Source organism: Anastrepha obliqua, chromosome 4, assembly GCF_027943255.1.
Source record: "Anastrepha obliqua isolate idAnaObli1 chromosome 4, idAnaObli1_1.0, whole genome shotgun sequence".
NCBI classification, from domain to species: Eukaryota; Metazoa; Arthropoda; class Insecta; order Diptera; family Tephritidae; genus Anastrepha; species Anastrepha obliqua.
Genome location: NC_072895.1, coordinates 123,521,014 through 123,537,274, shown reverse-complemented (window position 1 = coordinate 123,537,274; position 16,261 = coordinate 123,521,014). Strand labels below are relative to the sequence as shown.

Sequence of the window (16,261 nt, the reverse complement as noted above, 5' to 3'; positions counted from 1 at the left end):
ATGCTAGATTTGTATTTAAGGATAAGTAGGGCGACTTTAGGATCAATTGTGCACTCTGCTCCTCACACCACTCATCAAGCCCTAAATCTTCTTAATAAATCTATAAGGGTATTCGGAAATAGCTTCAGCTTCATATTAGAAACAAAAGCTCCGAAACCACAAACTGGCATGGGCTTTAAAACCGACCCTGCGTTTTCAAAGTCAACTTCTCAGTCTGCAGTGACCAATTGAAAAACTACCCTAAATTGAGTAACTATCTGAAATAATAACTCATTACAATTTTCAAAAGTTTCCTGACGTACTAAATTCGAATTTGATTTGGGAAAGTTGGAAAGACGATAGTGTGGATCGAACGGTATTTCGTTATATCATTTTGTGTTGGCATCTGAATGCACACAACGAAAGAAAAAACAAAAACAAATCAGCCTTGGTTCTAATGCAAAAGCATTTTTGGAGTTGTATATATCTGATTAATTAAAAAAAAAAAATATTTTAAGACTATAATGAAATGTAGAATAAACATATGGGTAGCAATTCAGAAAGAAAATTTTCTGGAATTGAAAAAGGTATTAAAAATGTTCTTTTAAAAATTTATTCTTGCGTTTCTGTTAATTATATTAAGAAAAATATACTTTATGGACAAATATTTAAACTACCATATCCTCGAATTCCATACTAATTAATTATCCCATTTGATTAGTTATTCACCATCTGTGTGCAAACTAAACAAAAGTTGTCTATTTTGCATGGGTTGACTAGCCATTATGAAATACTTAAGTACAATTCATTTACGAAAATAAAACACATTCGTTGCCGGTATCAATTAGATGATACAGAAAGCCGAGAACGAATGTTAATTTATGCAGCTGTTGTGGAATAGTAAAAAATGAGCAGCTATTCCAAACAAAGGGAAACGAAAAATAGTGTTATTAGTTTGCAAAAATTGTAAACAAATTGGCTTCAGAACAGCAAAATAATACAAAAAGCAACAGTATTGTCTGTTGTGCAATTCCATTATTCATTCATAGAAACACAGCTTGGCGGAGCGTACAACTCTCTATAAAGTGCCCTCGAATAAGAATTGTTGTCAGTAACGCAATACTTCCTGCTAACGACAACATGGGAAAGCTTATCGGCATATTCCTAATAGTATTCGCTGTTTGCCATCTTGGCTACAGTGAGCTGGACTGGTGGGAAAATGGTAATTTCTACCAAATCTATCCACGTTCCTTTAAGGACAGTAATGGCGATGGCATTGGCGACTTAAATGGTGAGTGTGTATCCTTCGTAAGCATTTCAGCAGCTCAGTGCAATATCGTTCTTGAAATCCTTCTAATCTCCAAACAGGTATAAAAGAAAAATTGGACTACGTCAAGGATATCGGTATGCAAGGTGTTTGGCTGTCGCCTATCTTCCAATCCCCAATGGCTGATTTTGGCTATGACATCTCGGATTATACCAAAGTTCAGCCAGAATACGGCACTTCCGATGATTTGCTAGCATTAATCGAAAAGGCGCACAGTATCGGTTTGCATCTCATACTAGACTTTGTGCCCAATCACACCAGCGACGAGCACGAATGGTTCAAACGTTCCATCGCCAATGATTCCTACTATCGCGATTTCTACATTTGGCATGATGGAGTTATTAATGCCACAACTGGTGCACGTCAGCCTCCGAGCAATTGGGTTTCCCAATTCCGCTACTCCGCTTGGGAGTGGAATGATCAACGTCAACAGTATTACTTGCATCAGTTTGGCGTCAAACAGCCAGACCTAAACTATCGCAATCCAAATGTTGTGGAGGAAATGAAAAATATACTAAGGTTTTGGTTGGAGCGTGGCGTTGATGGTTTTCGCATTGATGCTGTGCCCTTCCTCTTTGAAGCCGATATTGATCCTGCAACTGGCACTTATCCGGACGAACCAGTGATTGCAGATACCAGCTCTTGCCCCGATCCGAATGATTGGTGTCATTTGAATCACATATACACCAATTCTCTACCGGAGATATTCGATATAGTCTACCAATGGCGTGATGTTGTGGACCAATGGAAACGCGATTACGATACCGACACTAAAGTGCTGCTCACAGAGGCCTACACTAGTTTTGAAAATCTGATGCGCATGTATGGAGATGGTGTGCACAATGGCTCTAATATCCCATTCAACTTCGAAATGATGGCAGAATTGAATAATCAAAGTAGTGCCGAGAAGTACGATTACTATGTACGCCACTGGCTAGATAATATGCCACAAGGTGTCTATGCCAATTGGGTGCTGGGAAACCACGACAATCCCAGATTAGCTTCTCGATTTGGAGCACAACGCGCTGACTTGATGAACATCTTTTTACAAACTCTACCAGGCATTGCAGTCACTTACAACGTAAGTACCTGAATTTGTAATTATTTTTGTGGGACTCGACTTGATGAAAATGTAAATTTAAGGGAGAAGAGTATGGTTTGGAGGATGGTTATGTGTCTTGGGAGGACAGTGTTGATCCACAAGCATGCAACGCAGATCCCAGCACTTACCTTAAATACTCACGTGATCCTGAGCGCACGCCCTTCCTTTGGGATAATTCGAAAAATGCCGGTTTCAGCACAGCTGATCATACTTGGTTGCCAGTAGGTCAGTCATATGAGAACAACAATATTGACGCACAGTTGGCAGCTGAAAATAGCCATTTAAAAATCTTCAAACAACTAACAGCATTAAGGAAATCTGAGCCAGCTTTCAGCAGTGGTGATTATGAATCAGTTGTCGTGAACAATGTTTTGTTGTATAAGAGGTGAGAATTGGCGGCAGTGGGAGATATAATTTCTCTAAGTAAACTTGGTTTTATACTTTAGGAGCGCTGACACAGGTAATACTTATCTTATGATCCTGAATATTGGCGATCAAGATGAGGTATTGAATCTAAACGGCTTATTTGACGATTTAAGCGGTACGCCTGAGGTCGTCCTCAGTTCATTGTATTCAGGCCGAATAAATGGGTGAGCAAGTCATGAACTCTAAATCGATTGCTTTACTAAACTATTTTCTTTTAACAGTGAAATTGTGGATGCCGATTCATTTGCGACAAAAGCTTATAATGGCTACGTTTTGCGTTGGACCGACTAGGCTTAGCTAGCAGTCCCAACTTAGAGCGTCAATAAAATTTTCTTGTGGAAGCAAATGTAAAGCTTCTTTAAATTGAATATTTGACAGTTGTATATAAAATAAATTGCATTCCGAGAAAATGTTTTAAAGATTCATTGCATGCCTGGGAGCTTGGGTAATGCTATACATCTATCGAAGCATTGGATATCGCGTATATTCGGTATGAGTTTGCACTAGTAAATCAGAATAAATGCTTCGTCATTCTTGTATGTAAAGGGAAACAATGTTCGCCTGTGCAAGACTCGTCACCATTTAATTTTTAATACAGTCATGGCGTAAAAAGTTCCGAAATTTTTTGGATTCTCCGATGTAGCTCAAATATGCGTCTTTGTTGTCTCTTTGTCCATTTCGAGGACAATTTCATTATTCCTTGGCCCAATAGATAAACGGTTTTATCAGGTAATTTTCACAAGCCTCCCTCGAGGCCAATCATGTGCCAACAGGGAAATTTGGCAAATACTTGAAATGGTGCTAATCATTTGGTGGTATGTCTAGACTCTCTGAGCTCTCTGAGTTTTTGGCGATTCACTAAATATATGTGCGGTTCGGTATTGTCTGAATGGTCAGTTGTTGACAGTCCGATTTGAAAGTACGGTCGGATAGAAGCAGCTCAATCCGGATTGTTGCTTTCCAATCTTTTCCCGAAAGATATAAGCATTCGTTGGTGACGACCTTTTGCGGCTGTTGTGTCCAATTAACATTTGCTTCCAAAATCAGTGTCAATTTGGCTCAAAAGGTTATTTGCGTAAAATCGTGTTTCTCCAATATATACAGTTCCTTCTTGAAACCTTATGCAAATGCTTCAAATGGTTTTCTAACTTTTCTTCAGTTTCTAGGTCATGGAAAAAATACGCATATAGAGGTCCGACTCGCCGATTTCCTTGAGTTTGTCGACATTTTCAAAGACTAACCCAACAGAACGCACCTCATCTTCGACGTCCATATTATCAGAACGAAATCATCAAAACCTCCGTTTTACGCTTGCATTTTGGCAGCCTGGACCGACTTCTCACCCAGTACTGGAGAATGTGTCGTAACATGAGCAAGTAATTTCTCACATTCCTTTGGGGTTTTTTTAATACCAGCGATTCTAGTGTGGAGTGTCTCTATTAGGGCCGCGTACCGCATTTACGTACATACTTGCATATCTCGTACTCGTATAATAGGCTTTGTCAGTGCTGAAGTGCGCCTGCTCCAGTATCAGAAAAGCTTTTGTCTCTCAAGCACTCTCGGCAACAACAGCTGTATTTATTTTAAAAATAAGAAAGAAGACAAACACCATTTAGTGCAGGTTCTGAAAAGGAAAAATTTGTACAGTTACACGAGTGTGGCAGAGCGGGTAATACTTATGGAATTATAGTAGATTAGTACTCGTACATTGCCGCATCAGCAATTGTAATATGTGTGTATATATGCATATAGGCATTCGAGTGCATTGTAGTATGTATGCCAGCACTTGTATTGAGTAGTTACACTAGTTTACAGCCAAAAAAGCCCAAAATATTAGATCGACCAATTCCTATGTTAAATCGGTCGCGGAGTCCGAAAATCAATTCATTTTGTTTCTGTCATGTATTTACTGAGATACTGTCAAATAACAGTTTTGTATTGAAGTAAAAAAGGTAGATCATTAAAAATGCTTAATTTTGTATTTGACATATCAAATTAAAGGTAAATTTTTTTATTAGAAGTAAACATTTTCAAACTATTTACAAAGGTAAAAAAAAAAATTTATCCCCGAATGGATAGAACTATTCGGTCGGCAAAATTTAAGTAAAGTTTGGCAAGTGGCGAACACAAAATTATGTGGATTTTTGTACTCAGCGACGAGGTTTTTTATACGAATGGGATGACCTATGCCTGGGTCAAAAAAAATATTTATTCGTAGACCAATGTTATTGGAGTGGTTAACCGAACAATACACTTTTCGTTTATTAATTTTCCATTTATTGAAACTTTAAGTGTTTATTACTGTATTTTGAGTATGACTACTAATTTTCATTGTTATCAAAGCCAAACAATCTGCGAAATTGCTTTGTCAAAAGTCAGAAAATTATTAGAATTATATAAAAAGCCACACAGCTCCCTCATGACTTCAAACACCTCAATCAAAAACAAAAAAAAAAACAATGATATTTTACTTCACAAATTGGTTGACAGAAGAACATCCAATCCGATAAGCTATAGTTATTAATTCATCTGAGAAAATATGTATGCCGCCAGCTGAACAGCAAACTCCCCTTCTTATTTTTTTCGCTTTTTTGTACATGAATTTTGGTGTGCTGTTGTAAATTATGTTGTTAAGAGTCTCAGAAAAAAATCAACTGTCACAATTTACAAGTTTGCCTAGAGCCACCGGACCCTTCGTCAATCACGTGGCCGTTAGTAACGCACGGATGCCAAATGTATTTCTAGCGGAACTGAGCGCTGCTGGACACGTTGATGTTGTTGGCGAAGCAAAACACAAAAAAATTATTTATCAAAAAAGCCATACATACGTACATACCTACATATTGACGTGTAACCGCGCAACCAGCAATTTTCTCGGATGGGTTTTGTATAAAATTTAGTAATAAATTTCTTATCTAATAACTGTATTGAAGATTATTCGTAGTCAAGTATGGCCAGCTTTTAAAATATAAATCGCCTAGTCTACTCTCACAGTCGATTTTGTAATGTTGTCGCAACTATTATTATTATTCACTGCGGTCCTGCTCTGCTGTGGCAACTGCGCTTTTGCCACCACAGTTGACTGGTGGGAGTCTGCCACACTCTATCAGATATACCCGCGATCGTTTATGGACAGTGATGGCGACGGAGTGGGCGATTTGAATGGCATTACGTCACGTCTGGAATATCTCAAAGAAATCGGTGTAACTGCAACTTGGCTTTCACCAATCTTCGAGTCACCGATGGCAGATATGGGCTATGATGTATCTAATTTTACTAATATCGATCCACTGTTTGGTACAATGGAGGATTTTGATGTAATGATTGCGAAGGCCCATAAACTAGGACTGAAGATTATTTTAGACTTTGTGCCCAATCACTCGAGTGACGAGTGCGAGTGGTTCCAGAAATCCATACGTCGTGAAGATGGTTACGATGATTTCTATATGTGGGAGGATGGCAAAATTGATTCGCAAACTGGCGAACGTGTGCCACCTAGCAACTGGGTATGTTTATTGTGCAATGTTTGCAATATCTGCAAAAATTTGAACTTTGAACTTAGGAAATGTTTCTTTTGTAGGTGAGCGTCTTCAGTGGTTCGATGTGGACGTGGAACGAGCAACGTCAGCAATATTACCTGCATCAATTTTTGGCAAAACAACCGGATCTCAACTTCAGCAATCCAATGGTGCGAGAGTATATGCAGGCTGTGTTGCAGTTTTGGGTTGATCGCGGTGTGGATGGCTTTCGTATTGATGCAGTGCCACATATTGGTGAGAAACAGTACGCGAATGGCACATATCCCGACGAACCGAGGAGTGGCTGGAGCGATGATCCCAATAGCTATAATTATCATGATCACATCTACACAAAAGATCAACCGCTGACACTTGAGGTTGTCTACGAGTGGCGCAAGTTCTTTGATGAATACAAGAATCAGAATGGTGGCGATACTATGTGAGTAACCACAGCAGAGTGGTGATCGCAATGACATTTTTAAGTGTTTAGTAAAACCCTTTCATTTCTATAGAGCTTTGATAGCTGAGGCCTACAGCTCGGTTGACGTTTTGAGCGACTACATTAATAATGGCACACACGCAGGCACACAAATACCAATGAACTTCAATTTAATGTCGCTGGATTCCCATTCGACGGCTAGAAATGTTGAGCAGCTTACCAAGGTATGGATGGATACAATATGGGAAAGACATCACAGCGCTAACTGGGTGCTGGGCAACCACGACAATGATCGCCTGGCTACGCGTATGAGTCAACGAAAGGTGTATCTGATGACTATGCTGGTGCACGCATTACCCGGCACATCAGTGACGTATTATGTGGGGCGTGGGAATTGAAATTATCTTTACTTATACTCAAATAATTGAATACTTGTTTTCTGTTTACACAGGGTGAAGAAATTGGCATGTCCAATGTAGACACTGAATGTACTGAAGTTTCTTGCGAAGATCGTGATCCTGAGCGCACGCCCATGCAGTGGACCAACTCAGCGCACGCCGGCTTCACTACTGGTCCAACCACATGGCTGCCGGTATCTTCCGATTATGAGGTAATTAACGTAGCAACGGAACGCGGTGTCGCACGCAGCACTTTGCAGATCTTCAAAGGAATGACGAAGTTGAAGCAAACTCCAGCTTTCAAAGCGTTCAAGGATGATAATGGTTTCTCGTTTGGTGCCGTGTCGGAGCAAGTATTTCAAGTTGTAAGGTACGTCGAGAAAAATCACTCTTTAAAAAAATGTTTAAAATGTTTTACTTTCATTTGCAGAACCGCCGTCAAACGTGAAGAATATCGAATACTCATAAATATGGGCAATAGCATAGAATATTTGTATGGCTTGGCAAACCAAACGATGGAGTATGTGCTGCTCAGTCCGTACTCTCCACACAGCTATGGGTATGTGACAAGTTTATAATATTCTTTGCTATTGAAATATTTGTTTCCGGTAATTCTTAATTTTTTAGCGAAAAAGTTGATTTGAGTCAGCGCATATATTTGATGCCATTTGAAGCGGTTGTTCTCTACTCGTCGGCTGAAAGCAGCTGATATGTTCCAGTGCTGGAGATGCACAGAATTGTAGTACCTAAATTTTTATTTTCTACATAGCAATTAACCCGCATTTGTACGTATATTTATTTGTATAGTATTGGGCAATAAAGTTTGCATCGGTATCTTTAAGTATCTACGCTAATAAGTAATAAACTACATAATAACTACTTATCAGCGCCGATAATAAAAATACCCCTTTTTTTAAGCAGCTTATGTGTGTGGCAAAATCGATTATGGACGAATTATCGTGAAAGTTAAATAAATATTTACCCTTGGTGGAATTTTACCTGATTAGCAGAACACAAGCACGTACTTCAGAGCTGCTAATAAATCCACTCATAAAAGAAGGTATTTACCACCCGGTGTGATAGCTCATATGTACTTAGTTCAAAACAGTTTCATTCAATTTTCGATAATCAAAAATTTGATTACATTCTCATGCGAAATATATATACTAGTAAATCTGTCTTTTCCAAAATTGATTTATGCTTCTGTTTTTCGAGTATCCCTTCGACTTGGACCTTGAGATAGATGCAAAAATTATTTCTCCAAAGGTTTGAAAGAATACCCAGGAAGTTTTAAGAAATATCAAATAATGCGTCGAATTGACGTCTCTGTTTTAATCAAAACTTACACGCTTTCTTTTAGAAACGACTTTCTCAATTGCTACGAAACTTGGAAGCTTTATCGAAACACCATGCAACTGGTTATGGCTATGGAATTATGGCATGGCCCCTCTAATCGATTACAGCGTTGCCCATATGTTGGTTCGATCAGCAAATTTATAGCGTTATGGTTATGACACCTCTACTTTGGGCTTTACTCCATACGACAGTTGTTCTCTTAAGGCCAACGATAATCCATTTTCAAAAATAATATCCTTTTTTTTATTTTCTATTTTCAACGACGAACGAGATTTTTTCAAATTTTCGCTTACAACTCTCCCCTTTTATTTGTTATGACAAATCTATTAGTCCGGGAGCCAGGGGTCGATTTTGGACTGCATTTTTATACCGTTAAATTCTGTACCGCGGTGGGTGTGATTGTGGGAGGGTACGAAACGTGTCGAAAAGAAATGTCTACCAACTCATTTTATACCGGCTGAAATTTTTTTCATGTATTGTTGACATTTAGTAGAATAAAAAAAAAATAGTCAGTTGCGCCGTAGAGGGGGAAAATACGTCAGCTGAACGCAATGATACATTCTTGCTTCGGCTGACGGTCTTCTCACCGCTATAAACGCAGCTGACCATCATTATTATATTTTCATATGTGTCCAAAATTATGTAAAAAAATTTCAATCGGCATAAGTAGTTTTACTTTTTAATTTATTTTACAAGTTCGCCTGTTCAGCTGACGTATTTTCCCCCCTCTACCGCGCAGCTGATTATTTTTTCTTATTCTACTAAACGTCAACAATACGCGAAAAAATGTCAACCGGTATTAAATGAGTTGTTACAAATTTTTTTTCGACACCTTTCGCAGCGTCCCACGCACGTACCCACCGCTACTGGACGAGGTGACGGTTGGTTTCGTCATCCATTGGATGGCGTCTGCCTTCAGTAATAAAATCAGTCGGAATGAAATAATGAGGTCAAAATGACCCTTGGCTCCCGGACTATATAGCCGTACGTAGGTCGAAAAATAAATCCAAGCAAGCAAACAGTACAAGAAAAGGTTTGAAATTTTAGTTTTCCACTAATACACAGCAACCGCTTGCCAGCGCCTTCCATCTCATTTTACCGGGGTCAAATTTGTATATATTTAACCCTCCGATGTTCGGTGCCTTATGATGCGGTAAGTGCATCATAAGGGTCTGCCCAGACCCATACAAATAATGTAAGAAATACGGTTTTAAAAATAATTTTATTTATTTATTTGAACGGATTAGTATTAATTACGAAGAGCAATTGGGTTTACAACTATATGGTTGCATGGAATGTTCATTAAGACATATGGGACGATTACATTTGCTGCAGTTATAACGAGTTTTACGTCGCTTTTTCGAAGAAGAAGCAGCACAATGGTAGCACGATGACCGTGTTGAAGCATCTTGAGCATATGATTGTTGCTGTGCTGCATCTGATGTCGGTGGACAAGATTCCGGCACCTAAAAGTAGCGAAATAATTTATTTTAAATTAGTAAATATGAATTCATGCATACACATATCTTTATACGCGGAGATATATGTAGGTGTGCATATAATTCATACTCATCTTGATATTGAAAAAATTCATTGCTTGTCTTATATGAGCAAACCTCCATACTAATGGGTTAGTCGCCCGTTTCGTCATATGTGGGATAACTAGCTGCCGTGCCAATTCAATGATAAATGAGCGCCTCTTATCACTCTGCTTTGCCGGATTCAGCTCGTCATAGATGATGAATGAGGCCAAACTGGCAATATCAAGCATATTATAAAACATTGCCAGTGGCCAACGGTTTGTCGAGCGTTTGCACGAATAGCCAGTCAACAATTGATCCATTGTATCTACCCTACGCTTTAAATTTATTGTAGTCCAAATCCTTGAATCCTTTCAATGGATCGGTGCTTTGACGGTAATGGGTAGTGGATAACATTATTACTGGCTTTTTCGGCTTTGCCATATACGAGCACAGAGCGGTATTTTTATTGTGATAAAAAATAAAGTGCTTTTAATATAACATCACGCTTCGGGTTAAGCAATTCATGCGGAATGAAGGTCTTATTTTTTCTTACGGTACCGACGAAAGCCACTCTACGATCCATCAACATATTTGCCAAGTTGTATGTTGAAAAAAAATTATCAGCATAAACAGTCCTACCGCTGTCCATATAATTTTCCATCAATTTCATGACGACCCGTTCACCTTGGTTCGTTTCTCGCTGACCACCTGGTGATTTTCCGGTATAAATTATACCTTTCAAAGGATAATTTGAAACAGAGTCACAAATCCACCACACTTTCATGCCATATTTTGCCGGCTTACTCGGAATATATTGGGTGAATCGAGTGCGCCCACGATATGGAAATAACTATTCATCGACGGTTGCATGACAATCTGGAGTGTATGCCTTCTCTAAATTGGCCATCAGCATGAGCCATACATCGTCCAGGGCAGCAGATTTGCTTTGCTTGAACCTCTCAGCACGAGTACCACTGTTATCGAAACGGATGAAAGTAGTTAAGCTTTTGAACCGATTCAATGACATAGTGGCCTTATAAATTGGCATATTGTAACTGGCCCACAATTATTTCGCTGGCTGAGAATTCGAGTGGAATACACCAGCAATAAGTAGCATCCCAAAAAAATCATACATTTCGTCTTCGTTAGTCATTACCCAAGAACGCTGTTTATTACTGGTATGCTTTTCATTCCATAGACGAAACGCTTCAACGGCTTTTCTGTTGGTTTCCAGCACAATGATACTTACGATTTCAGGAGACAGCAATAGCTTGAAAAGAACTTTATGACTCGGTGACGCTCCTCGTAGTGGCCCTTTACGAGTAAAAGTTCTAACATTGTGACAACGAGGCCTTCCAGGTGGTGGAGGATTTGAATTCCACATCTTACCATCTTTCTACCTGTATATAAGGGCCTGGGTAATAGATGTGCTGTATGATTCCATTGTGGTTGAAGCCTGAAGGGCGATAGCTTCTCTATACAAATCCTCAATATCATCATGGTTTTCATGCAGAACAGCCTCTAACTCGATTTCCTGTTCTATATCTGATGCTTCACCGAAGTCATCTTCATCTGGAAAATATTCATCATCTTCTACGTCGCCACTTGTTTCAAATGGATCGGACTCCTGTCCCATAATTTCTTCAATTTGTGCCTGAAGTCGCTGACGTTCTTCCGGACTCACATTTGCTGCACTTAGCTTACGAAGCAAACGCGTCATCACATCAACTTCATCCATATTTACTTGTTCCATTTTATTTAAAAAAACACTTCCCACTAATTAAAAAACACGTGTTCACTTTAATTTTCAAATGTCAACTAAAAAATTATCTCTTCCGCTGCCTCCACTAACAGTTTAGTTGTTTACACCTAACGGTTAACCAATTTACATGAGAAGCTTATATGGGTCTGCACAGACCCATGTGAGCTTAATTAACGAAATTAGTTTAAAATTATTATTTTTACAACAAATATAGCAAAAATCTAAATTTTGCTACTTCATTGTGTTTAGCACACTACATTTTAGGAAGTCATGGACTAAGAAGCCTCAGTTATTAAAAATAAAAGATCTACATACATTTAAAGATCGATTGGGTCTGGCCAGATCCATATGAACATCGGAGGGTAAAAAAATATTTATTACTCTACATGTGCAATAATTCAGGTTGACAGTAATTTTATCTGAAGAGATTGGATAACTTATATTACATTTGATTGTAAAAAAACCTTAAAAAGATTTAAGTCTTAGTTGCACATGATTTTCATGATTTTTTGCTTAGCCATCCCCTTTCCGAAATCCTATCTATAAATATGCCTTTGTATTGATCTACTCAAAGTCTTAACTTTTTAATAACTCACTTTCTGGTCGCACGAATAGATAATTTTAAACTAAATTATTTTTTAATAAGTTTTAAGACTTTTTAGATCTATAGAAAAAGCAATGTGTGCTCACATATGAGAGATAATTACATAATTAGATAATTAGATGATAGTTAGGTATATATACATCTCTTTTGAGAAGAAATTTAATATTAATTTTTTTTTATTTTGACGACTTTTTTGATTTCACAAAATATATTATTTCTTAGAAATTAATTAGAAAGAGCTTCTAAAGCTAAGTAAAAGTAGCTATCACATAAATCAGTATTATAATTAAAAGTAATAATTACTCCTTACGAGGTTTCAGTCTTAGACGATTGTGCCCAATACAACAGCTTCCTTAGGCAGCATCACAATTGAGTCGGCGTAAATCTTGTCGCTAAAAAGTTGTCTTCGATTAGTAAACAGACCAATAGTATAAATGTATTGTATAATAGCGCCTTACCCCTTGCGTCTAACACTTTTGTCTGTGACTAGTATATATTCTAATTCGACTGTAAGATCGCCAAAAGCGGCATTCAAGTTGACCGATTCCAAATCGTCGTTCAGATTCAAGAGAACAACATATGTGCGCTCACCGGATAGGAAGCTAAAATATGTTTTAAGTATGTAAGAATATTTGATACCCGTGATTGCTCAATGGGCAATAAAATACTTACCGCTTAATGCCTAGTACATTTTCGCTAATCGCTTTTACTTCGGCCTCTCCATCGCTCATGGTTCCCGTAGCGCGCAAGTTCTGCAGTTGCTTGTAGACATTCAGATGACTATTGGCAATACCACGCTGACGCTTCACATTCACCAATTTATAATCCTCGGCTAATGGCAACCAGGTGGTATTGCTATCAGTAAAACCGGCCTTGTATCCATCATTCCATTGGAAGGGTGTGCGCACTGGGTCACGACTGAGGCTTTCAAATTCTTCAATACTCGATTGGCAAGCTTGCGGATCAACGGTTTCCTCCCAAGAAATCGAAACATCCGTCATGCCAATCTCTTCACCTTGATAAGTGACACTAACTCCGGGCAAAGTCTTTAGTAAAACATTGATCAGGTCCATACGATCGACGCCTAGGCGTGTACCAATTCGACTCTGGTCATGATTTCCCAACTAAGTAAGATTATGAATTAAAATGTGTAGCTAGAAGAAAACTGATTTCTTATTTTGTGTTACATACCACCCAATTTGCTACGCTCCCAACGGGCATATTGTCCAACCAGTTGTGTATCTGCTGCTCGTAGTCGTAAGCGTTAGAATTTTTGTTCACGTTGCTGAGTAACACGAAATTGAAAGGTATTTGTGCACCGTCGGTGGAGCCATTTCCATAATACAGCATCAGCACGTCAAGTGGTGAATAGGCTTCTGTCATGAGAATATGTTCGTCTCCACCAAGCTCCTCATCCAATTCCTTCAATACCTGGCGGAATTCATACACCACATCAAGTGTCTCCGGCTGGTTGGTTGTGTAGATATGTTGCAGGTAACCGTAGTCTGCTGGGTCAGCCACCGATGGGTTACTTGGTTCGTCAGGCCAATTTCCCTCAGCATCGGCCGCTACTTCGTAGATGTGTGGTACAGCGTCAACGCGAAAACCGGCAACGCCTTTGCGTACCCAGTAACGCAGCACATCCTGCTCCATTCATTGGAATTAATATTAGGCGCATATTTTAATCCACGATCTCTACAAACCTGCATAGCTTCGCGCACTTTTGGATTGTTGTAGTTGAGATCCGGTTGTTTGACGTGGAACTGGTGTAAGTAGTAGGCCTGACGTTCATCGTTCCATGTCCACATTGAGCCGCGGAAGACACTTATCCAGTTCGTTGGTGGTAGTCGTGTACCATTTTCGGAAATTTTGCCTGGATGCCAAATGTAAAAGTCTTTATATTCTGGATCGCTCTTCGCGGACTTGATGAACCACTCGCATTCATCACTCGAGTGGTTGGGCACAAAGTCTAAAATAATTTTCACTCCCAACTCCTTAGCCTTTGCCAGAAGTTGTTCGAAATCTTCTAGTGTACCGAATATTGGATCGATTTCAGTAAAATTCGCCACATCATAGCCAAAATCAGCCATGGGCGAGGTGAAGATGGGCGATAGCCAAGTCGCGGTGATGCCAATCTCTTTTAAATAGGATAGTTGTTCAGTAATACCTACAATTAAAGATTTCTTTAGCACCTATTCAAACTTGTAGTTATTTCGTACAGTTATTTACCATTCAAATCACCAACGCCATCTCCATCGCTGTCCTTAAAGGAGCGTGGATATATTTGATAGAAGGATGCGCTTTCCCACCATGACTTTGCTGCTGATTCACTTGCGGCTGCAATGAACAGCGTGAAGATGGGTAAAACCTTAAGAAACTTCCACATGATTTCGTTGAATTCTTTTCTTGAGTTAACTCTGCCACACGCAGCGATACAATGGTGATTTTATACCATGGATCGACTTAATATAATTGGCGATCGATAGGAGGTCGTATAAAAATACGAGTAAACACTCTTTAATTTATTGACCTATTTAGTGATTAGAATTTATGACAGCGATAAGTCAAGTATTTAGAAATTATTGAAGTTGTTTTGCAAATAGTAATTTTAGGCAAATTGCATTGGATTTCCTCCGGTTATTAGACCAACCTCGATTGGCCGCAATGAGGGGTAAAAAACTTATATGATAACTAGCGTTTCGCTGGGTGAAAGAAAAATATAAATGAAAATTGTTCTTTGTTTTTTTCTTGTTTCATCATTTAATTCATGCTCAGCCATTATTTTGTGACTTATTCTAATAACAATGTTTTATTTATTTTAGTGACTTACTCTAATGATTGTAAACTAACAACTTATTCTAAAGCCTTCTGATACACAAAATTTTTGGTTTTATTTTCATGCGGTGTATAAATATAAAGTAACGATGGTTTCCCTACTCGAGAATGGATAAGTTAGGTTAATTCCACATAATTGAAGTGTTTGACCTTGAGACTTATTGATTGTAATAGCAAAAGCAAGGCGAATGGGAAATTGAAGTCGCTTAAAATCATTGGAATGCGCGGAATCAAAACATCTTCACCTTTAAATTTCCCTTTCAAAATTGTTGCTTCAATTACATTGTTCATTGTCCGTTTCACTGCTAATCTTGTCCCATTGCATAGTTTCGGCTGATTGATATTTCGCAACATAATGATCACTGCGCCGACTTTCAATTGCAAACGATGTGGTGGCAAGCCAGGCAATTTAAGTGAATTCAAAAATTCAATTGGATAATTCACTACATCGTCGGGATTAGTGATTGAATCAATTGATTTATAGGTGACAACTTCACCTGGAATTTGAGTTTGGCATTGATTTCATTGACATCGACATTTTTGGCAGCTAATATAGCTCTCTCTCTCTTAGCCAATCTTGATTTCGATAGTTTTGTGCAATATTTGGGAATACATTTTGCACTAATTGTACTCTTGATTCTGTTACGGTACAAAAATTAGTTGGAAGTGTGATCATTCCTGTATTCTTATCAATTGGCTTTTGTCCATTTCCAATTTGCAAAAAATGTTCGGAAAATTCAGCAGCTGTTGGATCATTCTGTAACTGCACACGAACATTAGTAGTTAATGTGATTAGAAGATTTAAGGCACGCTCTCAATTCATCAGCTGCTGTTTATTTGGGAATAACAGGCAAAGTTTGTCGAAAATCACCGGCCAATAGAATTAGTGCACCACCAAATATGTTTGTGTTATTTCGAAAATCTTTCAGTGTTCTATTTAAGGCTTCCAGTGATTTTTTATGAGCCATCGTACAATCATCCCATACAATAAT

General features: G+C 38.6%; 3 protein-coding genes across 3 annotated transcripts; 2 read left to right on the top strand and 1 right to left on the bottom strand.

The window, feature by feature from the left end:
• The first annotated feature begins 1,086 nt into the window (after nucleotides 1-1,086).
• On the top strand, nucleotides 1,087-3,244 carry LOC129246323 (maltase A1-like). Its single transcript, XM_054885045.1, has 5 exons — nucleotides 1,087-1,270; nucleotides 1,348-2,387; nucleotides 2,450-2,793; nucleotides 2,855-2,998; nucleotides 3,056-3,244. Exons 1-5 carry the CDS (start codon nucleotides 1,120-1,122, stop codon nucleotides 3,123-3,125), a joined length of 1,749 nt encoding a protein of 582 aa, XP_054741020.1. The 5' UTR covers nucleotides 1,087-1,119; the 3' UTR covers nucleotides 3,126-3,244.
• Nucleotides 3,245-5,839: 2,595 nt separating this feature from the next.
• Nucleotides 5,840-8,109, top strand: LOC129244857 (maltase A2). Its single transcript, XM_054882745.1, has 6 exons — nucleotides 5,840-6,340; nucleotides 6,415-6,791; nucleotides 6,865-7,171; nucleotides 7,243-7,559; nucleotides 7,620-7,748; nucleotides 7,817-8,109. The coding sequence occupies exons 1-6, from the start codon at nucleotides 5,840-5,842 to the stop codon at nucleotides 7,896-7,898; spliced, it is 1,713 nt and encodes a 570-aa protein (XP_054738720.1). The 3' UTR covers nucleotides 7,899-8,109.
• Nucleotides 8,110-12,659: 4,550 nt separating this feature from the next.
• Nucleotides 12,660-14,832, bottom strand: LOC129245232 (maltase A3-like). Its single transcript, XM_054883273.1, has 6 exons — nucleotides 14,664-14,832; nucleotides 14,138-14,601; nucleotides 13,626-14,078; nucleotides 13,107-13,558; nucleotides 12,893-13,036; nucleotides 12,660-12,826 (listed from the first exon to the last, which is right to left on the bottom strand). The coding sequence occupies exons 1-6, from the start codon at nucleotides 14,818-14,820 to the stop codon at nucleotides 12,757-12,759; spliced, it is 1,740 nt and encodes a 579-aa protein (XP_054739248.1). The 5' UTR covers nucleotides 14,821-14,832; the 3' UTR covers nucleotides 12,660-12,756.
• Between the last annotated feature and the right edge of the window lie 1,429 nt (nucleotides 14,833-16,261).

Coding starts and splice junctions, on each gene's coding strand:
- LOC129246323 (XM_054885045.1), top strand. CDS start 1,120: ATGGGAAAGCTTATCGGCATATTCCTAATAGTATTCGCTGTTTGCCAT. Junction 1,271..1,347: donor TGGCATTGGCGACTTAAATG/GTGAGTGTGTAT, acceptor ATCTCCAAACAG/GTATAAAAGAAAAATTGGAC. Junction 2,388..2,449: donor GCATTGCAGTCACTTACAAC/GTAAGTACCTGA, acceptor TGTAAATTTAAG/GGAGAAGAGTATGGTTTGGA.
- LOC129244857 (XM_054882745.1), top strand. CDS start 5,840: ATGTTGTCGCAACTATTATTATTATTCACTGCGGTCCTGCTCTGCTGT. Junction 7,172..7,242: donor GCACATCAGTGACGTATTAT/GTGGGGCGTGGG, acceptor CTGTTTACACAG/GGTGAAGAAATTGGCATGTC. Junction 7,560..7,619: donor CAAGTATTTCAAGTTGTAAG/GTACGTCGAGAA, acceptor TTTCATTTGCAG/AACCGCCGTCAAACGTGAAG.
- LOC129245232 (XM_054883273.1), bottom strand. CDS start 14,820: ATGTGGAAGTTTCTTAAGGTTTTACCCATCTTCACGCTGTTCATTGCA. Junction 14,079..14,137: donor AAGTGCGCGAAGCTATGCAG/GTTTGTAGAGAT, acceptor TGAATGGAGCAG/GATGTGCTGCGTTACTGGGT. Junction 13,559..13,625: donor GGAGCGTAGCAAATTGGGTG/GTATGTAACACA, acceptor AATCTTACTTAG/TTGGGAAATCATGACCAGAG.